General features: G+C 26.8%; 2 protein-coding genes across 6 annotated transcripts in view; one reads left to right on the forward strand and one right to left on the reverse strand.

Moving 5' to 3' along the window:
• LOC124432426 (fatty acyl-CoA reductase wat-like) overlaps positions 1 to 17,263 on the reverse strand; it is a 90,410-nt gene extending 73,147 nt beyond the window's left edge. For 2 of the 5 annotated variants that reach the window (XM_046981392.1, XM_046981391.1), the window contains exons 1-9: positions 17,083 to 17,208; positions 15,552 to 15,883; positions 15,033 to 15,281; positions 14,795 to 14,940; positions 14,575 to 14,684; positions 14,309 to 14,504; positions 13,968 to 14,207; positions 13,617 to 13,874; positions 11,642 to 13,530 (exon numbers count right to left, since the gene is read on the reverse strand). In XM_046981392.1, coding sequence (XP_046837348.1) covers positions 13,425 to 13,530; positions 13,617 to 13,874; positions 13,968 to 14,207; positions 14,309 to 14,504; positions 14,575 to 14,684; positions 14,795 to 14,940; positions 15,033 to 15,281; positions 15,552 to 15,883; positions 17,083 to 17,101 — 1,656 coding nt within the window. In that variant the 5' untranslated portion in view covers positions 17,102 to 17,208 and the 3' untranslated portion in view covers positions 11,642 to 13,424. Of the gene's footprint in view, positions 1 to 9,308; positions 9,733 to 9,948; positions 10,031 to 10,147; positions 10,290 to 10,713; positions 11,057 to 11,308; positions 11,513 to 11,641; positions 13,531 to 13,616; positions 13,875 to 13,967; positions 14,208 to 14,308; positions 14,505 to 14,574; positions 14,685 to 14,794; positions 14,941 to 15,032; positions 15,282 to 15,551; positions 15,884 to 17,082; positions 17,209 to 17,248 lie in introns of those variants that run through there. The other 3 variants (XM_046981394.1, XM_046981393.1, XM_046981395.1) reach the window with 3 other exon arrangements.
• LOC124432434 lies at positions 6,991 to 9,155 on the forward strand. Its single transcript, XM_046981409.1, has 2 exons — positions 6,991 to 7,409; positions 8,478 to 9,155. The coding sequence occupies exons 1-2, from the start codon at positions 7,335 to 7,337 to the stop codon at positions 8,721 to 8,723; spliced, it is 321 nt and encodes a 106-aa protein (XP_046837365.1). The 5' UTR covers positions 6,991 to 7,334; the 3' UTR covers positions 8,724 to 9,155.
• Positions 17,264 to 22,573: the final 5,310 nt, after the last annotated feature.

Here is a 22,573-nt window from a genome sequence, read left to right on the forward strand (position 1 = left end):
AAATTCTATTTCATAATTGGGATTTATATTGTATCTAATGGTACCAGTACCATTTAATTTAAAATTATTTTAAGCCTTAATATTATATAGTAAGATTTCATATTTATTATATTTATTAATAAAAAAAAATAATTATAGTAAGAATTATTTGACGAGAGACAATTTGATTTTAATGTGACAATCGTATTGTTTGACTTCTACATTGTAAAATTTTCTAATGATGTAAAATTACAATTATAAAATTTTTAATGAACATATGAATTTAACTTACTTTCAAAAGTATTTTCCATTACGCAGAACAAGAATTGATTATGTTATCTACGAAGTTATCAAAATCAGTCATCTGTCAACGTTACTCGAATGAAGCTATGCGTTACACCAAATTTTATTGCAGAAAGTAGTTACCTTTTATATCCACTGTTTAAACTATCTAAACTTGACACAGTAACGTATAGATTTAAATTTATAATTTGATTTCAATGGGTTAAACAACTTTTATAAGATTTCAACAATTGTGCTTGCCGTACATCTTAAAAAGTGCAAAGTTATTCGATTAAACTGATAAATAATTTAAAACTACTTTGACAGTGAAACTTGGCAATCATGGCATTCATATGTATGTACTTGCATGACATGAATTTTTGGATTTATCAATTTATAGTAGTTTTTTTTGTTTCGGTTGTAAATATCAAAAAGCAAGCCTTAGAATAGTAATAAATTCTCTTACAAAAATATGGGTTAATAAAGCATTAAGATTTAATATTATAGGGAAAGTTTTTCGTCCACAGTAGGAAAACAAAGATGTATAAGTATATGTTGTTACAAGTAATAAATAGCGTAATAAATGAAAAGAAAAATCATCGAAATATCTGTCCGATATTTCAGGAATCCATCAAAATTGTAGCTTTGTACAAAGATCTAGACGAAGAGATTCGTCATCTTAATAACTAGATCTTATTGGTTTCGATTGAACGATAATACTTATGTGTGACATGAAAAAATTGAAGCAATGAATAAATTAAATTTTTCTGCATCGTATTATCAATCATATGATTGTTAAATACAACACAATAAAAACGGAAGGCGAATAACTAGAAATATCACAAACCACTAAACAATATCCTCTACATTTGAGAGATATACTATTCTGCTACAATATTAAATTTGTTTATGACTAACAACTGTCTCGATTTTTTACTACAGATATGTCTGTACGAAAAATTAAAAAGTAAACAGTGAGAGAAAAAAACAAATTTGTGATTAGGCGGTTATGATGAACCACATGGCGGATTAATTTTAATCATTTTTTATCGTTTTGAGTATAAGTGTTATTTGATTTTAAATTAAATTATTACATTTCCGTTTTTATGTAAAATATAATACATATTTCATTATAAATAGATATCGAAGAACGAAACGAATCAAGTTCAGAAACGACTTTAATCTGCCTTCTAATACCTATTCTTTTACGAACAATTTATTTTACGAATAAATTTAACTTTAATGAAGGTAGTTTTGAAAGTCATATCTTTTATTATGTAATAGATAAAAAAGGACAAGAGTTTATAATAAACTGATAAAAAGAAATGAAATGATTAATATAGGCGTCAGAGCAACGGAGGTTACTTAGAAGTCATTTTACAAGTCGTATTCAACATAATGTACTTTTCATTACCTATTATTTTTAGAACATTTATATTTATATAACAACCATACATAAATATATATATATATATATATATATATATATATATATATACACCGAGTCATTTCATAAAAATGGGACAATCTTTGAAAAAAGGTAATACATGCTAAGATAAGCATTTTTCATTCATAGCTGACGAAATCACGAATTAAACATTAAGGTTATAGGTCTTAAGGAAAATGTTGCTCTGTGTTATTTAGTTAATTCAAATTTTTATTTACTCTGTTGAAGAAGAAAAATACGTATGCAAATTTAATCTAAGGAAGTGACTTTATACTTTTATGTAAATTCTTTTAACCCGAAATATACGGCCTTTTCAGTTACGATGACACATTATATTTTTTTACACATTTTCACACATTATTTATAATTTTACAGTATTATAGAGGCATAAATGTAAGAAATGTCATGATTAATTTTTATCCAATTGGAGTTAATAACGATCTTGTGGTCGCTCGATTATACGAAGAAGAATAATGTCATAACATTGTGAAATGCGTAAATAATATTCGAACCTTCGACTATAATATTTTTTTTTTGTAAATTGTTTTTTCTAATAGAATCATTAATCAATCATCAATCACACTAATGTGAGGTGAATGGAAAAATTTCGTTCTAAAAAATATAAAAAAGAACAATCAAAATGAATCAATCAAATTAATGAGAAAAGAAGTTTTGAATATCTTCAGGTTTATGTTCATCTATACGTTTGCAGATCGATTTGAAAGAGCAGAAATGATGGGAGTTCTGATAAATGCGAATGAAAAAAATGGCTGTTGCGATAAATGATTTGAACTTTGGCATATCGACCGAATGTGCACTAACTAATTTATTGGTAAAAATTAATAGAATTCTATCAAAGTAGCATCCCATACTTCTCACATACTAACACATTTATAAGCGGTGTTTGTCCGTGAAATACTTAGCTGTATATCTCATATAATTTTCCGAAGTCTATAACTATGTACTGAAAGATCCATCTATTTAAAGGTGCATGAATATAACAAAAATTATTAATTATATTGCTAATATCATACTTATAATTATTTGGCGTTTAAAAAAGGGCTAACATGATAAAAATAAAAAGTTCTTATGTCAATTAAAGAAAAGTATTTATGAATATAAATAAATTGAAAGAAGTCGGAATTGCGTATCAATTAGCAGACATTTGATTGATGTACCAATTCTTGAGACGATTTTTGCAGCAGCCATTTCTTATTTCTTCGTCGGCTTTTATCGGTACTACCATCTTTTCGATCTCTAAACGTATAAAAAGTAATTAATAGGATGAAATAGAATATATTAAATACAAAAGATATTATCGAAAAATACCTTTAATGTGATTTTCATTGCAATACTATCTTAATCATTTATCATGATCGTTCAACCTATTTCACTAATAACACCGCCATCCCTTGGTCCGCCATGATCAAAAACTCAAGAAGAAAATCCCAGATAGAGTCGCCTCCGATTTTAATTAGCTTTCACACAGTGAAATTGGACGGAAAATTAGCAGACACTTATTTTTTCTTAGATGTAAAAACTTGACGATTTTCGAAAAAATTGATCATTTTTTTGAAGAAAAAATTAATTATAATTGAAGAACTTGCTCATGCTACTTCAAAATAAATTAGTTCGTAGTGCAGCGGTTAAAGCGTTAGTGTGCCATTTTTCAAATTCATCGACGATTTTTTTTCTTTTTCTTCTTACTTGTTACTGTGAATATTATAAATAAACGATAGACATATTTTTTTTATTACACAGTAAAGCTTTTTTCATTTTTTATGTATAATTTTTTTTATCATCATTTGAGAATAAAACTTGAGAGAAAAAATATTCTTTTGCATGCATACATTCATTGTTTGCATGTGTCATTAACAGTCGCGTTATTATTTCGAATTTGATGAGGAAACATACGAATTAATTAATACATCAATTAGTTTTTACGGGATCTTATAATGTTTCCTTTTATCTTGGATTCGCTTGCAAATTCAATTGCAAAGAGAAAGATTATTTAAATAAATTTAAAATTTACTTAGTTAATCAATCGGACGTCTTTGATTTATTCCATGAAAGAAAAAGGATAAATGAATGAATAAATAAATTAATTAATAAAATAGCGATGAACGATGAGAATAGATAAGAGCTTACATAATCTATTTAATTGATAATGAGTGCACGAATTTTGTAATATCGAGTAATATCGTTTAAACTGATCTACTTAAAATTTGAAAAAAAAATTTTTTGCTTTTTTTTGCATTTGATTCTATTTCAAATTCGAATCTATAGTTGACATTTGTATTCTGTCTAATTGCACTTGTACCATTTTAATAAGCATTTAATAATAATTTGTAATTATAATAAACATTATTATTATTATAGCAAGATATATTTATTTATATAAGAGTATAATATATAAGACTACATATTATTTACATATTTTATTATTATATTTATTAATTATAGTAAGACATATTATTGTACTAATATATATTTGACAAGAGACAATCATAAATTGACAAATAAAAAAAATATATATATATTATTTTCTTTTTTGATTCAATTATCTACGTACATATTACTTCTTAACATACATATTACTTCAAAAAAAACGACTGTTTGTAACTTTATATACGTTCCAGGTTTGCTAAACCAATAATTTCTTTATCAATTTTAGATAACTAATAAATACGGAATATATCAAATACTATATACTAGTAAATCGAAATAAAGAATATCAAATTTGAATGAGTATGCCATAATAATCGATGAAAAGTAAACAACTATCTGATTCTACGATGAGTTCATTTCTTTGATAGACAAATTTTTGTTTATTCGGTGGTATCAAAAAATAAATCCACGTAATACCAAGTCGATCTGTTTATAATTTTTTTCTACAACGGTCATATTTTATCCGTTTGTTTTTAACAACACTTCAATTATTTCTACATCTTGAAATTGTAAACATAAACGGACACGTAAAGATCTTTTCTGTTTGTCTATCGTTTTCATTTATTTTGATCGTTCCTTTTTCTTCCCTTTCATAGGGGGTTTTTTTTTTATCATCTGCTCTTAGATTTAGCTTCATAATTGTATTAACACTACAACGGAATGGTTTCTAATGCGATGAAGTTCAAATTTCTTTTAAAGATCTTTCCGATTAATTCGAAAGAACAAAATAAGGAGGTAAAAATGAAAATATATATAGGATGTCCTATACTGTAAGTTTTCTAAATTTTTTCGGGTAAACATAAACCGACTACTAATATTAATCACAGATATTAATGTAAGATTAAAATTTTCATTAATAAGTATTCATTACCTATGATATTACTCGTTCATTAACACTCAGCGATAGACTCAAATAATTCAAAAAGCTTTTAATTAAGATAATTTTCTAACGTATTAGTTTAGGACATAAGTATGTCAATATTTTTATGTAGAGCATAAAAAATTACATCAATTGTTCCAGTCAAAAATATAAGTTTCCATTAAAATAAAAAATGCAGTTGGATTTTTCTGACGATCCGATCCACATAATTACATAAAATTATTTGCATGTTATGCACCATTTAATACCATTTAACTACATTTAATACCAATTAACTTATAATATTTTTTTTTATTGTCAATTGTTTAAATTATATAAAAGGTTAATCCCTTCCAGTTGTGCGGGACACCCTTCATACTATATATGTGGTATCGAGAATTTTAATTCTTGCTTTATGCGTGAAATATTAACGAGCCTGCCATGTATAAATATCTCATATCAGTCTATTTATGAATTTCCTGAGGCAATGTTCCACTGGAAAAGAGTGTGCATGTGTGTGTGTGCATGTGTGTGTGTGCATGTTCACGTGTGCATGAGCGTGGCTAGTTTTTTGTCTCATTATCGGCTTAGTTCTTTATTGCACACGCTCTGATGAAGTGAAAAACATAACGTAATTATCTAAATATATACACCGATATAATGAATTCATAGAAGTATAAACAGTATATTACTTAATGCATTTTTAATTCATTTTTTTTCGTACATATATATGTCAAGGGATATTGATTTAACGTTGAATAATCTCGTATCACCTTTCGCTCGAAAAGTGATTTCAGCATAAGTATGGACCTTACATAAAATATAAGCATGTCTCTCATATGGGTATATAAACTTTTCTAAATTATATATATTTCACGTCTGTAATAATTGGATAATATACAGATTCATATCCGGTTATAGTAATTAGTGTTAGTAAGTTATGAAATCACGCTTTTTAATTCTCTTATTTCTTCTACTTATCATTGTTCTTATTATTATTATTATATTATTAATAATAATAACAGTAATAATATAAATTGGATATTACTATATGAGAAACCATAACAAAAATAATACTGATCTTAACTGATAATATGGAAATATGATAATATGATAATATGATAATATGATAATATGATAATATGGAAATGAACTCATTTTTTTATTTATATAAATATATATATATATATATATATATATATATTCACTAATTATTATTTTTGATAAAATAATTGATAAATTTAAATATATACTTTATATACCTCTGTTATTAAATAAATTGTATCATTGTTGTGTCCTATGTAAAACTAATCATCAAGAAACGCACATCAACCATAAGAGATTAAATAGTAACGTCTTACTAAACTATCAAATAAGGAGAGAAAAGAATAAATTAGTCAATTACATTTGCTTAAATCTATACAATAAAAAAATAACTGACGACATATCGTTCAGTTTCTAGACGAATCTAAATGTGCTTATAAAATTGATGTCTCATATTACTTATAAATGTAAGGCTCTAAAATATAAAGCACAAAAGAAAGTATAATTTTTTTCTAAAATTTAATAATATCTTAGAAACTGAAATTCATTTGAATGAACGGCTGAACACCTATTTCATTATTTTTGCCATAAAATTATCTATCGAAAGCATCATTAAAATATCCAAATGAGTTACAGTAATTTTCTCGTGAAACTCATTTCTTTGCGTTTGAAAATCGAAGCATCATCAATTTACACACACGAACAAAAAGGTAATCATCTACTTTGAAGTCGGTAGTACAAGTTTCTTCTCTTTTGCTGAAAATTTTTAAAAGTGCCACTGTATGAAACTTTTTCTCGTCGAAAGTAAATATTTATTTTAAACGTTAAAAACAATATTTAAGCCAAAAATTTTTAAACAATTTTGATGAGCAATGCCTCATTTTAAATATGAAAGTTTAAGCGAGGATTTTGCTACTTCGAATTTTTGAAAAAGCTTTACTTTAAAAGCATAAATTATTTTCGAAAGAATATAATTTTTTTTTATAGGATGTTTAAAAAAAAAGATAAAACTAAAACTAACAAATTACTTGTTTGTAAATTCCCTATGATTTTCATAATTGTAAATCGATTAAAATTATGAAATTGTGCGTGTAGAGGGGGAAATGTGTGCGTGTAGAAAGGAAGTAATGCTACACGATCATATCCTACCGCATAGGGAAAGAGGTCAGTGTTATCTAATTTATTTACCTCTCTACCTGATTTTACTGCTTATTATTAGTATAAACGCGAGCTTCATACGAGCAACATATTTCTGTCGTGAGAACAAAAAGAAAGATGTTCGACTTGAATCTTGATACTTTATCGTTTGAGTGTATTTCTAATTCAGTGAAATCGAAAATACATTTAAAGGTGAATAGAATTTGAATATGTATTAAGAACAAAAAAAAATCACAACTATGCGTGATATGAAAATTTAGTGATACACTTCTATAAAAATTCAAATAAATAAGTCAAGTAAATAATTAAAATTTTTAAGTTATATAAGAAAATTGCCATTTGAATACATTAATAATTCTTTAGTAATTACTTAGAGTGTTATTTTCAATTAATAGAATGTTCAGCAATTTCCTGACTTTTATGAAGATTCCATTCGTCAAGTTCAATATAATCATGTAGGTTTGAAAATAATAAGTACGAAGAGTTTCAAAGTTTAACCCTTTTATATATTTAATATGTGTATATAAAAGTTTTTTCACTTTATCGATACAAAATCTTCATTGTTGCTTCGTATCCAAAATATTCATTGTTTTTTAAATATAAGTTATGTTTCCTATGTTGTAATAATATTAATACAAATAATATTGAGATTTTTTTCTCCATAAATCCAGTACACATTAAACATTTCCCCTGAAAGTAGGCTTCTCTCAGTACTATTCTGAAATTAGGATTTTATACTCTATTATAATAAGTTGAAGGTATATAACAAGAGATGAAACGAAAAATTATTAAATTTAAAAGATTTGAAGGAGTTCTTTTTTGTTAGGGGAATCGGTATAGTGACTGATAATCCAGAATAAGATGAATTTAACAAAATTTTAATTTATGTATGCTATTTTTGATATTTAATTAATATTAAATTAAATTAAATTTTTCTTTATAAAATTAATTCAAGATAAAATATATAATATTGTTAAGATTTTATACAAATTACATTTATATCAATTAATTGGATTAAAAAGCTTCATTTTTATATGAAATCAAATTTGACGGTAAAATTAAATAAATTAATTGAATTAAATAAAAATTAAAATATGTGCAAATTATCTGTCAATTCTAATAAACTATTCTATCTAAGAAATTTTAAATAATTTCTATTGCAGGTAGGTATCACAAAATGTTTTCTATTCAACATCGAGCTAACAATCATTAAATTAATTTTTTAAATTAAATAAACAGTTTTTATCTAATGCATTTAAGAATCCATTAATAAATAAAAAAAAGCACGAAAAGGAGAAAGAAATAATTGCAAAAGAAGTTTCCTCGCTGAAAGCCCTCTTTCAACTAGGCACGAAGATTCATCCAATCAAGATGGATATAAATTCGCGTCTCGAACACATTGAAAACTTTGCTTTGACCAATACACTCTCGCCCAATCTCGAAAAGATCAGCCAAAAAGTTTCTTATCCTACAATCGAGAAAGATGGCGAAGAAAGAGACTTATAACAGCTACTAAGTTACGGCACTCTCTGCCGAAGGTCCAGGGACTTTCCTCAGAGCAAGTTGAGAGAGTTACTAACGAACACTGCTAGTGACTCCAAAGTGACGCACGAGAAAATTTGAATACTGTTGTTCATCGAAGTGTATTATATAGGAATAGCAAACGATCTGAGTACTTGTGAGACACGTAACAGTGACTCTCAATTCCTACCTAACTTTGCATTTTATTCGAACAATCATATAATATAAATTTTATTCTAATACAGAATGATTTATAATTTTAATATATTTCATTACTTATGACTGACTTTATAATTTATATATATTTTGTAAAATTTTACATAATTATTTACAAATGACAAAACCTCTATTTTTTCTATATTGAGATACAAAATTAGAAATATATCAAAGAACTTAATCAACAAGTTTACCAGAAAATAAAGTAATATATTAAAAATCATTGAGATACTTTTGAAATGACTTACATCGAAATATATATACACAGAAAAAGTACAATTCGAATGTAATTAGTACGAAATACTATAAAATAAAAGAAATTGTGAATTTGAAATAAAAAATTATTTACCCTTGTTTTCTGACAATCCAAACATTCTCATAGTTTATTTCTCTTCCTACATATTTGTAAGAAATAGTGTAGATCAATCGTTAGCAATTAATATAGTCTAAGGAGTAAAAATAGATTAAATATGACACAAATATGTACATATTAATAGATTTACAGGGTTATGAATCGATTGGAATGATTCATTTCAGACATTCTCTAATTAAGAGTGTTGACAATTTAATTAAAACTGACTGCCTTTTCCTTCTTCTTCATCTTCAGCGATAAAACACTATTCCTTTAAAAGAAGCAATTGCACAGTGGAAACACAGAGGGAAAGTGTGAGATATATCAAGATGCGACAATATCACATCAGCACCATGAATTTATCGTAATTTGGATGAGCGTGTCAGCAGAAGTGCATGTGCATATAACTGAAGATGTTTACTAAGCCTACAACGGAAATATTATCATATAAAATTGTATTTAATAGTTTTAAGTATATTAATATTTTAAAGTCTTTTAATGAGTCTGATATTAGTGCTTTTAATACCGACAGTGCTATTCCATTAAATTTGAAAGTAATGATATATGCATTTATATATAAAACGCATAATTAGATAATTTCAAAGTCGCTATTTTCTTCCTTATAGACATTTCACTACTCACGTTTCTCTTCTTGTTTATTTTCTTCCTTTGTTGCATAATTCTAGGTTCCTTCCATTACTACTAATTTCAATTCTCCCACAAACTACAATTATAAATTTATTAAATGTATAAGGAAATATAAATGTTGGTAATATAAAAATAAAAAGAACCATATATATGGATGACATACTTTGTAGTAGAACTAATTACGATACTTTACCTGCAGCTTATATATCTTTTCTTGTTGCAGTTTTGTTTTACAATAGAATTTCGTAATTTCTTCCTTACACGTTTATTTCTTTGTCACAGAAGTTATCTCCTTTGTCAATTCTTCCAAAAGATTCTATAATCGTGGACGTTTCCTGTATTAAAAGAGACTTTACATTAAAAAGTATTTCATTTAAATTTCTCATTTATATAGTATCGATTATATCAGTGGCCCATTTAAATATTGTATTTCTCTGAACATAATAAATTTGTATATTTAGAATGGAGATACTAATTAATATTAAATGGAATGATATCACTGAGAATAAATTAAGTGCCTCAATTATTTCTATAGCTATAGTTTTTCTTAATCATTTCATTAGTCAAGTAAAAGGTAAAATATTACTCTTTCTATATAATTAATGATCGTTATCTGAGTAAACAATATGACTTTTAACTTATTTCGAGATCTATGCGATGAAAATTTAATTTTTGATAATTTTATTCAGTAAATTTACGAATTTTATGAATGAAAATCTATTTGTAATCGCTCGATTATAATCTAAGTTAAAATCTTACAAGTATCAAGTAGATTAGCATAACCATAACATAATTCTCTAATGTTGCATATCTATCGAATTATATAGTTTGGTCTATATTATGAAAATTCAATATGTCTTCGTATGTCAAACAAATGTGCATCTGTCATTTCATCTTTATCTTCTGTATATATACAATATTTTCATTATTTAATTTCATATCATTCCATTCTTTCTCCTTTGTCTTGATTAACTAAAGTATTGATTTCAACATCACGTTTTTATTATCGTCATTACCATCTTCGTTTTTTTTTTTCACTGTTTTTAGAGATAAACTTATTTTCATTTGTAGATAATTCCGAGTTTTCCTGGATGATTTGTTGCTGAAATTGAATATTTCTTTTTAATTGGTATAAATAAAATTTTGCAGTGATACGAGTATTAGTTATATATGACTATACACTAGATTTTGATTTACGAATTCATTTTATTATTGAAATAAGGTTATAATGTCTGCTTTAGAAAGAAATAAAATCGATATAATCTATCAAATCTTCAGACATAAACTTTTTTAAGTGAGTAAATTAATTTTTATTATCCTGCAATTTCTTCTAAAAAGAAATTGTAATACTTACTCTCATTTAATTTTTAACTATATATATTTTAGGAACGTTCGATGACATAGTGTTCCTTACAGAACGATTACTTAAGAATAATAATTTTTATCATTTATATTGTAGAACTACAATAGTCATATGTTAATTTCTGGAGATTCCATTTTTGTGTCGTTTCATGAAAATACAATTCCAATTCCTCGTCTTTTTCTTCCCTTCTGCAAGCTACTCAAAGAAAATACTTGTGTCATGTACTTTTTCAAAAGAACGATTTAAATTATAACAGTAGGGAATATTATTAAATAACATGTAATTTTGTCAAAAATTATTGTATTATTACTAATATAATAAAACCTGAAATGTATCTTTCCATTTATGACGTGTTGATCTGTTCTTCGTTTTAATATAATATTTCAAAACTGCAATTAATGATTCTAATTTTAATAATATTTTACGTCATCAACTTTACAAATTAATTGATAATAAAGATTTTCTTTACAGTCAGAATTTATATTAAGCTGAACGTAGATCATTGTTAAAGAATTTTTATTTTGGTTAGTAAAAGAGTGGAAGAATCAAAACAATAACTTAGGCGACACCTTGCGGTAGTAATGTGTAAGCTTATTATGGTGTCGTTTGAGTATTTTGTTTTTGCTGGACTCTCAAATCATAAGTTTTCTCGTAAAATAGCATCCTTATTTATCGACACTATGGTATCAGCCATATTTAAAAATAGAATCGATGAACGATATACTAGGCTCGATAATGATGCCGGGAGCGTGCCTGGAGAAAGATTACCAGAAATACAGTAGATTTTGTGAAAAATAAAACAGTTTTTGGAAAATGATTTTGTATGAAATACTTGTTAAATATAAGGTATAGTGCTACAATTAACTATCTTTTCAAATTCTCTATAGCATCTTATTATTTATGTTTATAAACTTTAAAACGTCTTATTTCTGTTCGTGTTTTACTGAATTCTTTATAAACTCAAATATTACATAGTTCATTCTTATTATATATTTGCATTTACATATTCGTATCAAAATGCAATGCAACAATATCGCATTAATTAATTTCATATTATTCTAACAATTTTTTAATCCATTTCTGTTGATGCACATATACCTTTCGTTGATACTATTTAACCCGCATTTTCTAGAATAATTTTTGTTTCTATTTGGTCTCTATTTTTCTATTAATCTTGTTCATACAACTTTCTATAATAATGTAACTACTAAATCAACATGAACTCCAGGATAAAGAAGATTGTTCCCTATTTCATAAAGAAATATTATAGATTTTCTCCAAATCAATTCAAACCACCATTTATCCTTACATCTGTTAGAAATCCATTCCGACTTTTTTCAATTTATTTTTATTAATAAATACTCTTATTTATTTGGTATAAGAACGTTTTATTTTGATCGTATCAGCCCTTTTTTAGTCGACAAATAATTGTAAATATGATATCAGGAGATAATATTTTTATTATATTGATATACATTTATATATTTCTATCTTTCAATATTTACCTATAGATTTTTTTAAATTATATGAGGTATTCAGCTAAACATCACGATCGAAAAACACTTTTCATAAATGTGTTAATATGTGAGAAATATGGGATAGGACTATAATCCATATATATTTTACTTATTGCAGAAATATTTCCCATTTTGCATAATTAAAATTGACACACTTTCATCACAAAAAAGTCCGAAGTAATGAATTTACCAGCAAAAACGGAATCAATAAATATTTCGGCAACAAAACTCAACAGTTATGATTCCGAAATACGTATTTGTCGAATGAACTTTGAATTATTGTCTTATTCATTTTACTTTCATTTTTACTAGGAAAGAGAAAATGCAAAAAAAGTGATATATGGTTTCAATGAAGTTTAGGAATGAAACTTGTAGCTAAGTGTTCGGCCATAATAAAAATTAAATATAAAAAAATAAGCATATATTATGTGCAATAAATGGCGTAGTATATAAGGAAAAAGTTCTAGCCCACAAATCTGTCCGAGATTTCAAGAATAAAAACCGTTAAATTTTGATTTATTTTCATTCAAGAAATTATTGATAGGCGATAGCCTAAATTATGATTACTTTTGACCTTCATTCATTTGCTTTTACGGAGATCCAAATGTTACAAGTAGCCTGGACATCATAGTCCATGTGATGATAAATAGGACACAGGCGATAAGAAGTTTCAATCCTTGATGCATCAGATAAAACCTTGAAAATTTGAAAAATCAATATTATTTGAAAGTGATTGTTAATAATAGAGGGACAACGAAGTAAAAATGCAATAAAAAAGATACCTTCGCCTTTTTATACGAGCTTGTGGGAGTGTTTCAATAGGATCCTTTAAGATATATTTTCTTACACCTGTGAAGTATGTTTCAAAATAAGTATTCCAAACGAGATCCTTCATATCACAATAGAATAATTCACGATCTTCGAGCGTTAACTTCTTCAACAATTCGTTCCATCTTTCATTCGTAAATTTTTTTTCGTTAATACAAAAATAACTAACTATATCTGTCATTTCGTGAATTTTATTATACATTCTGAGTAACCTTGAAAGAAAAGGATTATCGTCAGATGAAATTTTTCGCTTTTTTTATCGTTCTAATATGATCTCTCCAGAAAATAAGATAAGAGAAATTTACCTTGGGTTTTTACCCGTGCACAAAGAGAGTGTATCGATTATAAGAGCTGGTAGTAAATGTAAAAAATATACGTAGAAAAGATACATCGATCGATATTTTGTTATGTCAAAGATGGGACACCAAATTGCCTTTTCAGACGGTACCAATTCTCCATATGTAAGTATCTTTTCCAAAAAGCTTCCGAAAGTGAATGAATTGTCCTTTGATACGTAATTGTAAATGGGAATATCTTCGTTGGATCTAAAAAGATTATTTATTCATACGGACGAATTAATTCAATATTTTCTAATATCATTATTTAATTTGATCCTAAAAATATTGTTTCGTGTATTTGTCGTTACTTTCGATTATTTGCAATATCCCATGCGCTAGCGATTATTCCATTAGCGGTCAAATCTCCAGGTACTATCTCCATATTTATCGATCCATCGCAATGGTGAATTCGCATTAATCCCATAAAAACATTTGTTGTGATTCCTGTTGGTCCGTTCCTGTTGTCGATCCATCCTCGGATAGGTTCTCGATACGTGGATATAACTAGAAATAATACATCAATTAATATACATTATTTATTACTTTGTTTTATAAGAATTGTTTTGCTACCAACCCATTCCTGGCCGAAATATTCCCAGCGGTATAGAATCAGCATGCTTTCTTATAAGATTCTCTGCGACTGTTTTCGTATAAACATAAGTATTTGGCCATATTCCGAGTAATCTACAATGAAAGAATTGTGTGAGTGTAATTATGTGCACTATCTATTCATTTTATATTTTTTATAAATAAATATGAAACTAAGCAATCGATATTCCGAGATATAAACGTACTGTGGGGTAATATCGTCGAGCAATTTTTCATTTATAGAGTTCACCAAATTTATCAACTTGTCGGGATCTATCGGTGGGTCATAAAATTTCTCCTCAAGTGGAATATGAAAACAATTGGAATAAGCCGTTGATACGTGCACAACACTCTGAAATTTTAAGCATAACAAAGATTTGTTAAAGTCAGATTTTGAAAGACCATGATTGTTATTAATACGTATACAGAGGACAAAGGTGGCACCTTCAGTTTTGACATTTCTTTGGACAAATTTATTATATCTTTTACACTTCGAACGTTGATTTCTGTCGCCAATTTTATTTTCTCGTTGAACTTAACGGTTGCGGCGACATGAAAAATAATTGAGACCTCGCGTATTAATGTAGCTCTATCGACCATTGAGATATCGAGATTCGGCAAGGTACAATCGCCATTGATTGGAACTATACGATTCTGGAATGTTGGTTGTTTCTCTCTCAAAGTGGAAAATAACTGGAAAGTTGATACAGAGTTGTGAATATTTTCTCTCTCACGTTGATTATCATAAATGACAGGAAAACGACTTTTTGCGACCTTTTCCACGTTATGATAGACCAATACTTTGTTTCTCAAATATCTTTATTTTATATTCCAATTATATTATTTAATAGAAAGAGATAATTTCAAAGTTGAATCAATGGTGAAATAATAATTTACTAATTCATGTAACAGATATAATAACTCAATGAATCTAATGCATGGAAATAAGATATAATAACTTACAGAATTTCCGATTAGTTCTTTCATGCGTTGATGCACACTTTTTCCTTTTTTTGCACGTATCAAAAGGTAAATGCAAGTGATACCGGGACATTCTCTTAACAATTTCTCGATCAATAACTTCCCTATGAATCCTGTTCCACCAGTTATAAAAATACTTTGACCATTGTAAAATTTTTGAATGGGTGTAAGTTCGTAATTATCCCCGATGGGTTGAATATATACAGGTGCATATTTAGTTTCCGTAGCATCTCTCAAAGAACTTTCCGATAGGGCTATTTCTTGTTCACCTCTTTCTGGCTGTACGTCTATCATATTTGTTTTTCTAAATCGATCTGTAAACATAAACATAAACGTAAATGTAGAAGTCTTCTCTGTTTCTCTATCGTATTTATTTATTTTAATCGTTTAAACGATAATGCAAGTAAATTCAAGTGTCCGTTGAAAATATTATAATCGAACGTTTGATTATCATTAACACAATCTTTATTCCGATGGGTTTGCTATTTCTATCTTAATGTCGATTATTAAAAGGCATTCATTGCATCTATGTATATCTATAATTTAAAATAGACAATTTCGTTATCATAGAAAATGATTGATAATTGATGTCCTCAATTCGAAAAGGAAAATATCACGTAACATGTAAGAAAGAAACATATAAGTATATTAATATTAATTGCCTCATGATATTGGTTCTTATCTACTATAAGAATGAGAATGACCTCGTATGAAAAAGTATTAAATACTTCTCAATTGCAAATGTATCATTCAATCTGCCTCATAATAATATGTAATAAATGTACATCATAAAACAAGTTATACAAGATAAATCAATTGAGTCTTCGACTGCGATCATTTCTCTCTACTAGTCTACCTATAATTTTTCGGGTACTACGCAAACAGAGCAATGTGTGATATTCCTCGTTAATAAAATGATAGGATATTCTTTCAACTACATAAATTTCTTAATCTTCCTTCGTTTCAGATAGGAAAAAATATTTATTACGGTTCTTGGAGAAATCTTTTCAATATTTGATAAAATATAAGTGCAAAAAAGTTAAAAGTTGGTCTATGTAAAACTAAAAGGGACCATATAAAAACCGACAAAAAAGAATGTCAGGAAATTTACTGTAGATAATTACATTACATATTCCGTCTCAACAATGTTTATGTCAGATAAAAATATTTTTGATCGGTCTACTAACAAAAGAATAATCAAAGCTGATCACATTCCGTGTTTACACTTCTGAATATTTCGAAAATTAAAAAAAAATTTTGGCGTTCTATTTATCGTATTAATTATGGTGGTTGCAGCTAATTTTTCTAGATTTTGTTGAATTATAATATTAATCGAATACCTTTATTTCTTATATTTCCATAATTTCGTGTAACTCACAAACCTTTTTATGCTTTTTAAAATTTTCACGTAATTATTTACTTGAATTTTCATAAAAGAATGTTAGTAAATTTTTATAACACACCGCTTTATTCTGATTTTTTTTAGGTGTATACTTCTACAAAATTTACTTACTTTCAGAATTATTTTTCATATTGCAAAATTAAAATAAACAGGCTTGCAGTAAAGTTATGAACATTCGGAATAGAGATTTTTTTCTATTCCTTAGGACAGTAGTCGATATTGATTGAACGAAGCTCACTTTTGAACTGAAATATAGATACAACCAAAAGCATTTAACCTTTTTCTCCCACCACGTTTCAATGATCAATTCTTCATCTTCTTCGACACTTTTGCTTTTTTTCCTCATAATCGAATATAATTCGTATTCTGGAAAACACATGTGTTCCAAAAGAAGCGATCAGCACACACAGGTTATTGCTTGTTTCAATGCTTGATGTATCCAATAAATCCTAAATTCGGAAAGTGGGCATTATTTTAAATTCTAATGACAAAGGAACAATAAAAAAAAGGCAAGAAAAAGATGTCTTTGTTATTTTATATAAGTTTGTAGAAGTGTTTCAAAGGCATATTTAAGACATGTATATTTTTATCGTTAGGAGACATAATCAATAGCATGTACTTAAACATTACGAACGAGACTTAAACGAAAATTAATACTATCAGTCTTATCTTAGAAATGGATGAAACATTCATGCGAAGAAGAAAAGGAGGGACGATCAAAATTAATGTGTAAGGTAGAATCACAGAAATACTTCCTACATTCGAATTTACATGTTGTTTTTTAAATGAGTTTGGAAATGATGCAAGAAATTATGTAATTATTGGTACAGGCAAGCAGATAAAAATTTACATGGTCAATTACTTTCTTCTGTTCGGTACGTGTCAAAAGATAATTCAATTTTTTAAGTGATATCCTCGTCACAATTTTTTGTTTAATTATTACCTCCTGATTTTATTCCCCTGTTTAAAAATATTTATTTACGTATTTATTTTTTTTCAATTGGTCGAAGGATCATTATCTAATTAAATGTTTAGAACGCTGTTAAATAAAAATTTTCGTAATTGCAAAATCTATGATTATTATGAATAATCTGATATCATAACATATGAATATATCAGTTTTTTCGAAATGGAAAAGTATCAAAATAATACGTAATACGTAGTGAAAAATGTTTATTACGTCTCTCAAAGTATCTTTGAAATGAATATCATTCATTGTTATGACCTTCCACCATAATTAGTTATCACGCTATACTTTCTCTTTTATTCATGGAGACCAGAGAAATGTGATTTCTAATTTTAATCAGGTTTAACCGGATTTTAATTTATTTGTAAAATAAATCGACACGATGCGTCTTAATGAGACGAGTGAAAGAGGAATTACCTATAGTAAATTTCTTCTGTATTTTTATGTTAATTGTCGTGTGTTTCATAAAAAATCTTTAATCCTTTTAAATTCGTCAAGTTTTTAGCTATGGTCGAATGTAGAATATTGTCTCCGAATATAATTACATCCTCTCTTCCTCATTTGCTTGCTTTTATTTTCTCCTTTGATCTTTATATTAAAAATATAAATATAAATATTAGTAAAAATAAAAATTTTCTGTATTAAAGTATTACATTAATATTTAAAAAATTTTTGTCTTGCCAAATTGTAATCGTAATAATTGTGATTTATTAATTTAATTGTTTAAATTATAATATATTAATTTGAATTCTTCATATTTAGTTAAATTTTGATTATACAAAAATATATAATATTTCAAAAATTATGAAAAATTTGTTAGTATTTTAATTATCACGGGCTATTTAAATTATTCGGTTTAGCAATATCTTATTACAATTAGAGTGCGATATTTTCCAGCTAGTTTTTTTTTATTTTGTTAAATTATGATAATATATAAATAACTGAAAAAATATTTCGCATAACTGCGTGTAACTCGAAAAGATTTTTTATACTTTTTTCAACGTAAACTTGGAATTTGTTGAATTATCATAGAGGATTATGACTACATCTTTTTAACATATTTTATAATTATGAATTTTTAATGCAAATTTATATTAACTTAACTTAGTTTTAGAATTATTTTCTGTTTTGCACAATTAAAATTGACGCTAATTCATCGAAGTTATAAACGTTTTTCTCTTGTGCTCATGCAATTTTTAGATGCTACACGAAAGAAGGGCATTCTTGCACTGAATTATAAAGTCTACTAGAAGTTGGTAGTCCTTTCCCTCTACCTTTCAAAACTTTAATTATCATTGTACACAACAAATAACGAACGAAAACTCTACATTTCATAATTAAATTTCGACGTATTTGTTAAATGTTTATTATAATGCTTATGTAATATATTTAATTTAAAATGATTTATTTCCCTATTTTCTGTATTTCTTCATTGTACTCATTGATTTTTAGTACAACCTTATCTTTTTATTTTTCATTTATTTCTAAAACTAATCCGATAATTCTATTTACTCTTTGAATAATTATCAACGGTAACGAGATGAAATTATTCAACGAAAAATTATTGAGAAATTAGTACGTCATCAGATTCATTTAACTTTTGATATTTTCGAAAATTAGTAAAGAACGTGCTTCCATGCATGACGAAACTCATGGAAGATTCGAATAATGAGTTGTTTAAATGTGATCGATTATTATTTCTTACTAATATCTAATAATATAATTAAATTATCTATATGATATCACTCTGATTAAATTCTGAGATTCCCTGTTACCACTAGAAACGGTATTTAATATTCAGTACATATAAAAAGAAAAAGATTGATAAATAAGTTTTGTAATATGATACACGTTGAACATGCTAGAAGTTGCAAACGGTAGTTTTTCATGAAATAACACTTATTTATGATGCGTATGTGAAAAAAACGGAAAGATTCACAGATCTTTCAATGTGTGATGTCCACAGTTATTTTTCAGGCTGAGGAATAGACAATCAGAATTGTGACATCGCATAATCGCAATCAAGGGCGACTGTAATTTGCCGAATCTCAGTATCTTTATGATCGATAGAACTATACTTATACGAGAGATCCCAATTCTTTTCTATGTTGCTTCGACTGTGAGATACAAGGAGAAAATGAAATTGACATCAGCTATTAACGTTTGAAGTCAAAAATTTTATATCATTTCAATTTGCATTAAATTATTCGATTAATATTGTACTAGGAGAGAATATCATTTGTATGCTGTTTCACTTCTTTTCTACATTCACGCAAGCACGATTATACAAATTTATCGATAATATTAATAGAGATCGAATGCAAATTCAGTCCAAGAAAAAAGTAAAAACGTTACCGGTTAACAAGAAATATTAGTAATTTATTCTTGTAGGTGCGCCAGAAATCTTAACCTATAATCGAAAAATCATATAACCGAAAAATCACTCTTTCGAAAGTATTTCCACATTGCATGTAATTATAACTGCACGTGGTACGAATATTCAAAATTGATAAATATCTATGTTCATAAATCTAAGCTACATTATTTTATAAAATATACGAGCTCAATTGCACAGTTTATGCAACCTTTTTCTTCTCATCATCTGTCACAATTTTTTTTTTTTTAAATAACCATTATTAATATCAGACCGTTTCTAATCGAGTCGATTTAAAAGTTATCGAAATTCATTATTATTCAAATAATGTCAATATATTTCAATAACGATTAATGAACGATAGAGAAATATTACAAAAAACTAATTAATAAATTAAGCGTGCGTTATTTCTTTTTTTATTAGATTTCAAGATGAAGAGAGACTGACTGTTAATAATATATGCAGAAGATTGAAAGATTCATTTGATGTATTAATCATACATATTCATCATATTTTTAGTCGGTTATGAGAAAATATGTTACTTTTATTTTCCTTATAATATCTCCTTTCTTTTTCTTTCATATTTTTTATTCTTATTGAATACCTTCACAAAATTTGTCCTAATGTTTTCAATTATTCAGTTAGATCGTAAGATGTTAGCACTCGAATAATCTTTCTAGATCAAAATATATAACGGTTATTGCGACATTTCAAATGTTTCTAACGATTACATGTTTTAGCAGATTTCATTTAAAATTAAGTCATCGGGGTTGTATGATTATTTTGTAGAAAGACAAAAAAAGATATGGTACGTATATGGTACGTATAATAAATTAAGCGAGACATTATTTATTTGTAAATTCTGTCAAGTTTCTCTTCATAGTGGTGATTTTTTTTATTCCTACCGCACTTTGGTTGAATACTAAATGATAATAATTATATATGTATATATTATTTATATATTATTATAATAATTATATATACATATATAATTTTATAATCTGATTAATCATTCATCATATTTCTATTAAATCGTTAAATACAATCTTTTAATGGTTACTATTAATTCCAAATTGTAATTATTTAATGAAATTATTTCACAAGAAAATATTAATAATAAAAGTAATCGTGGCATAGATACGTTGCTCAATTTTCAAACCAAAATGTTCCATACTTTTCACAGATATAACAATTATTATAAAGTTTTATTTTAAATGTAAAAATATAAAAATTATTGCCGCGATTAAGCAAGTCCCGTAGATTCCAGATCAACGGAATGTTATGTTCAATTCCATGTCATCCATATCTACTGTAATACTATCATTGTGATTAATATCTTTATCATAATTGTTATTATTATTATAATATTATTAACATACTATTATTATCATTATAATTATCATCATCATCATCATCATCATTAGTCATATTATTAGTCATATTCTTATTATTATTATTATTATAATTATTGTAATTAGTATATTTAATCATTATAAGAATGTTAAATATAGACATCCTGACAAAACCATAACACCACAAGACCTCCATATCCCCATCCAACGCTTTCTCCTCTCTTACAGGACTTTTTTTAATTCTCACCAACTCTATAAAACAAATCTGTCCTCCTTAGTTTTCCTTTTTTCGAAAATCTATCCTACAAATCACTCATCACTCTATATCTACTCTCTACTCTTAAAAATTTTTTCTTCAGTTACCATCTAGGAATACAAACCATCTAGAGAATAAATAAAACGCAACTCAACATTTCTATTCTAGCAAAAATATCTGTTATTCATTGCATTGCGGAGACAAACTCATATTGCGTTTTGGCACGTAACACATATAGACGCACATAAAGATGTGCGTCTTCAGTTTTGCCATTTCCTTGGGCAAGTTATGTGAATGAAAGCATATTCATCGCATTCAATTGTCGCCAGAAGAAGGGTGAACATAAAACAAAAAGAAAAATAATAAATGTTTTCATTTACGATGAACTTTAAGATCCCTCACATTCTCATACTCACTACCACATTAATGTTGAAATATTTATATACCATTTGCTATCTGCATTTTGTATAAGCAAATTCCTTCATCAAGTCAAAACCACTGGAGAAGATTTTTTCGTTAAACTTTATGATTACGGCGTAACATAAAAAACAATTGATGCTTCGTGTATGTGTGTAATTCTATCGATTATCGGAATAACAAAATTCTTCAAATTACAATTATCCTCGATCACGGGAAATAGTTTCGATTCCTTT

The sequence above is a fragment of the Vespa crabro genome, chromosome 25, assembly GCF_910589235.1.
Source record: "Vespa crabro chromosome 25, iyVesCrab1.2, whole genome shotgun sequence".
Classification (NCBI taxonomy): Eukaryota; Metazoa; Arthropoda; class Insecta; order Hymenoptera; family Vespidae; genus Vespa; species Vespa crabro.

Excerpts from the sequence above, each read along its gene's own strand:
- LOC124432434 (XM_046981409.1), top strand. The coding sequence starts at position 7,335 with ATGTTCGACTTGAATCTTGATACTTTATCGTTTGAGTGTATTTCTAAT. Across the intron at positions 7,410-8,477 it reads AATCGAAAATACATTTAAAG|AATCCATTAATAAATAAAAA; the intron begins GTGAATAGAATT and ends AATGCATTTAAG.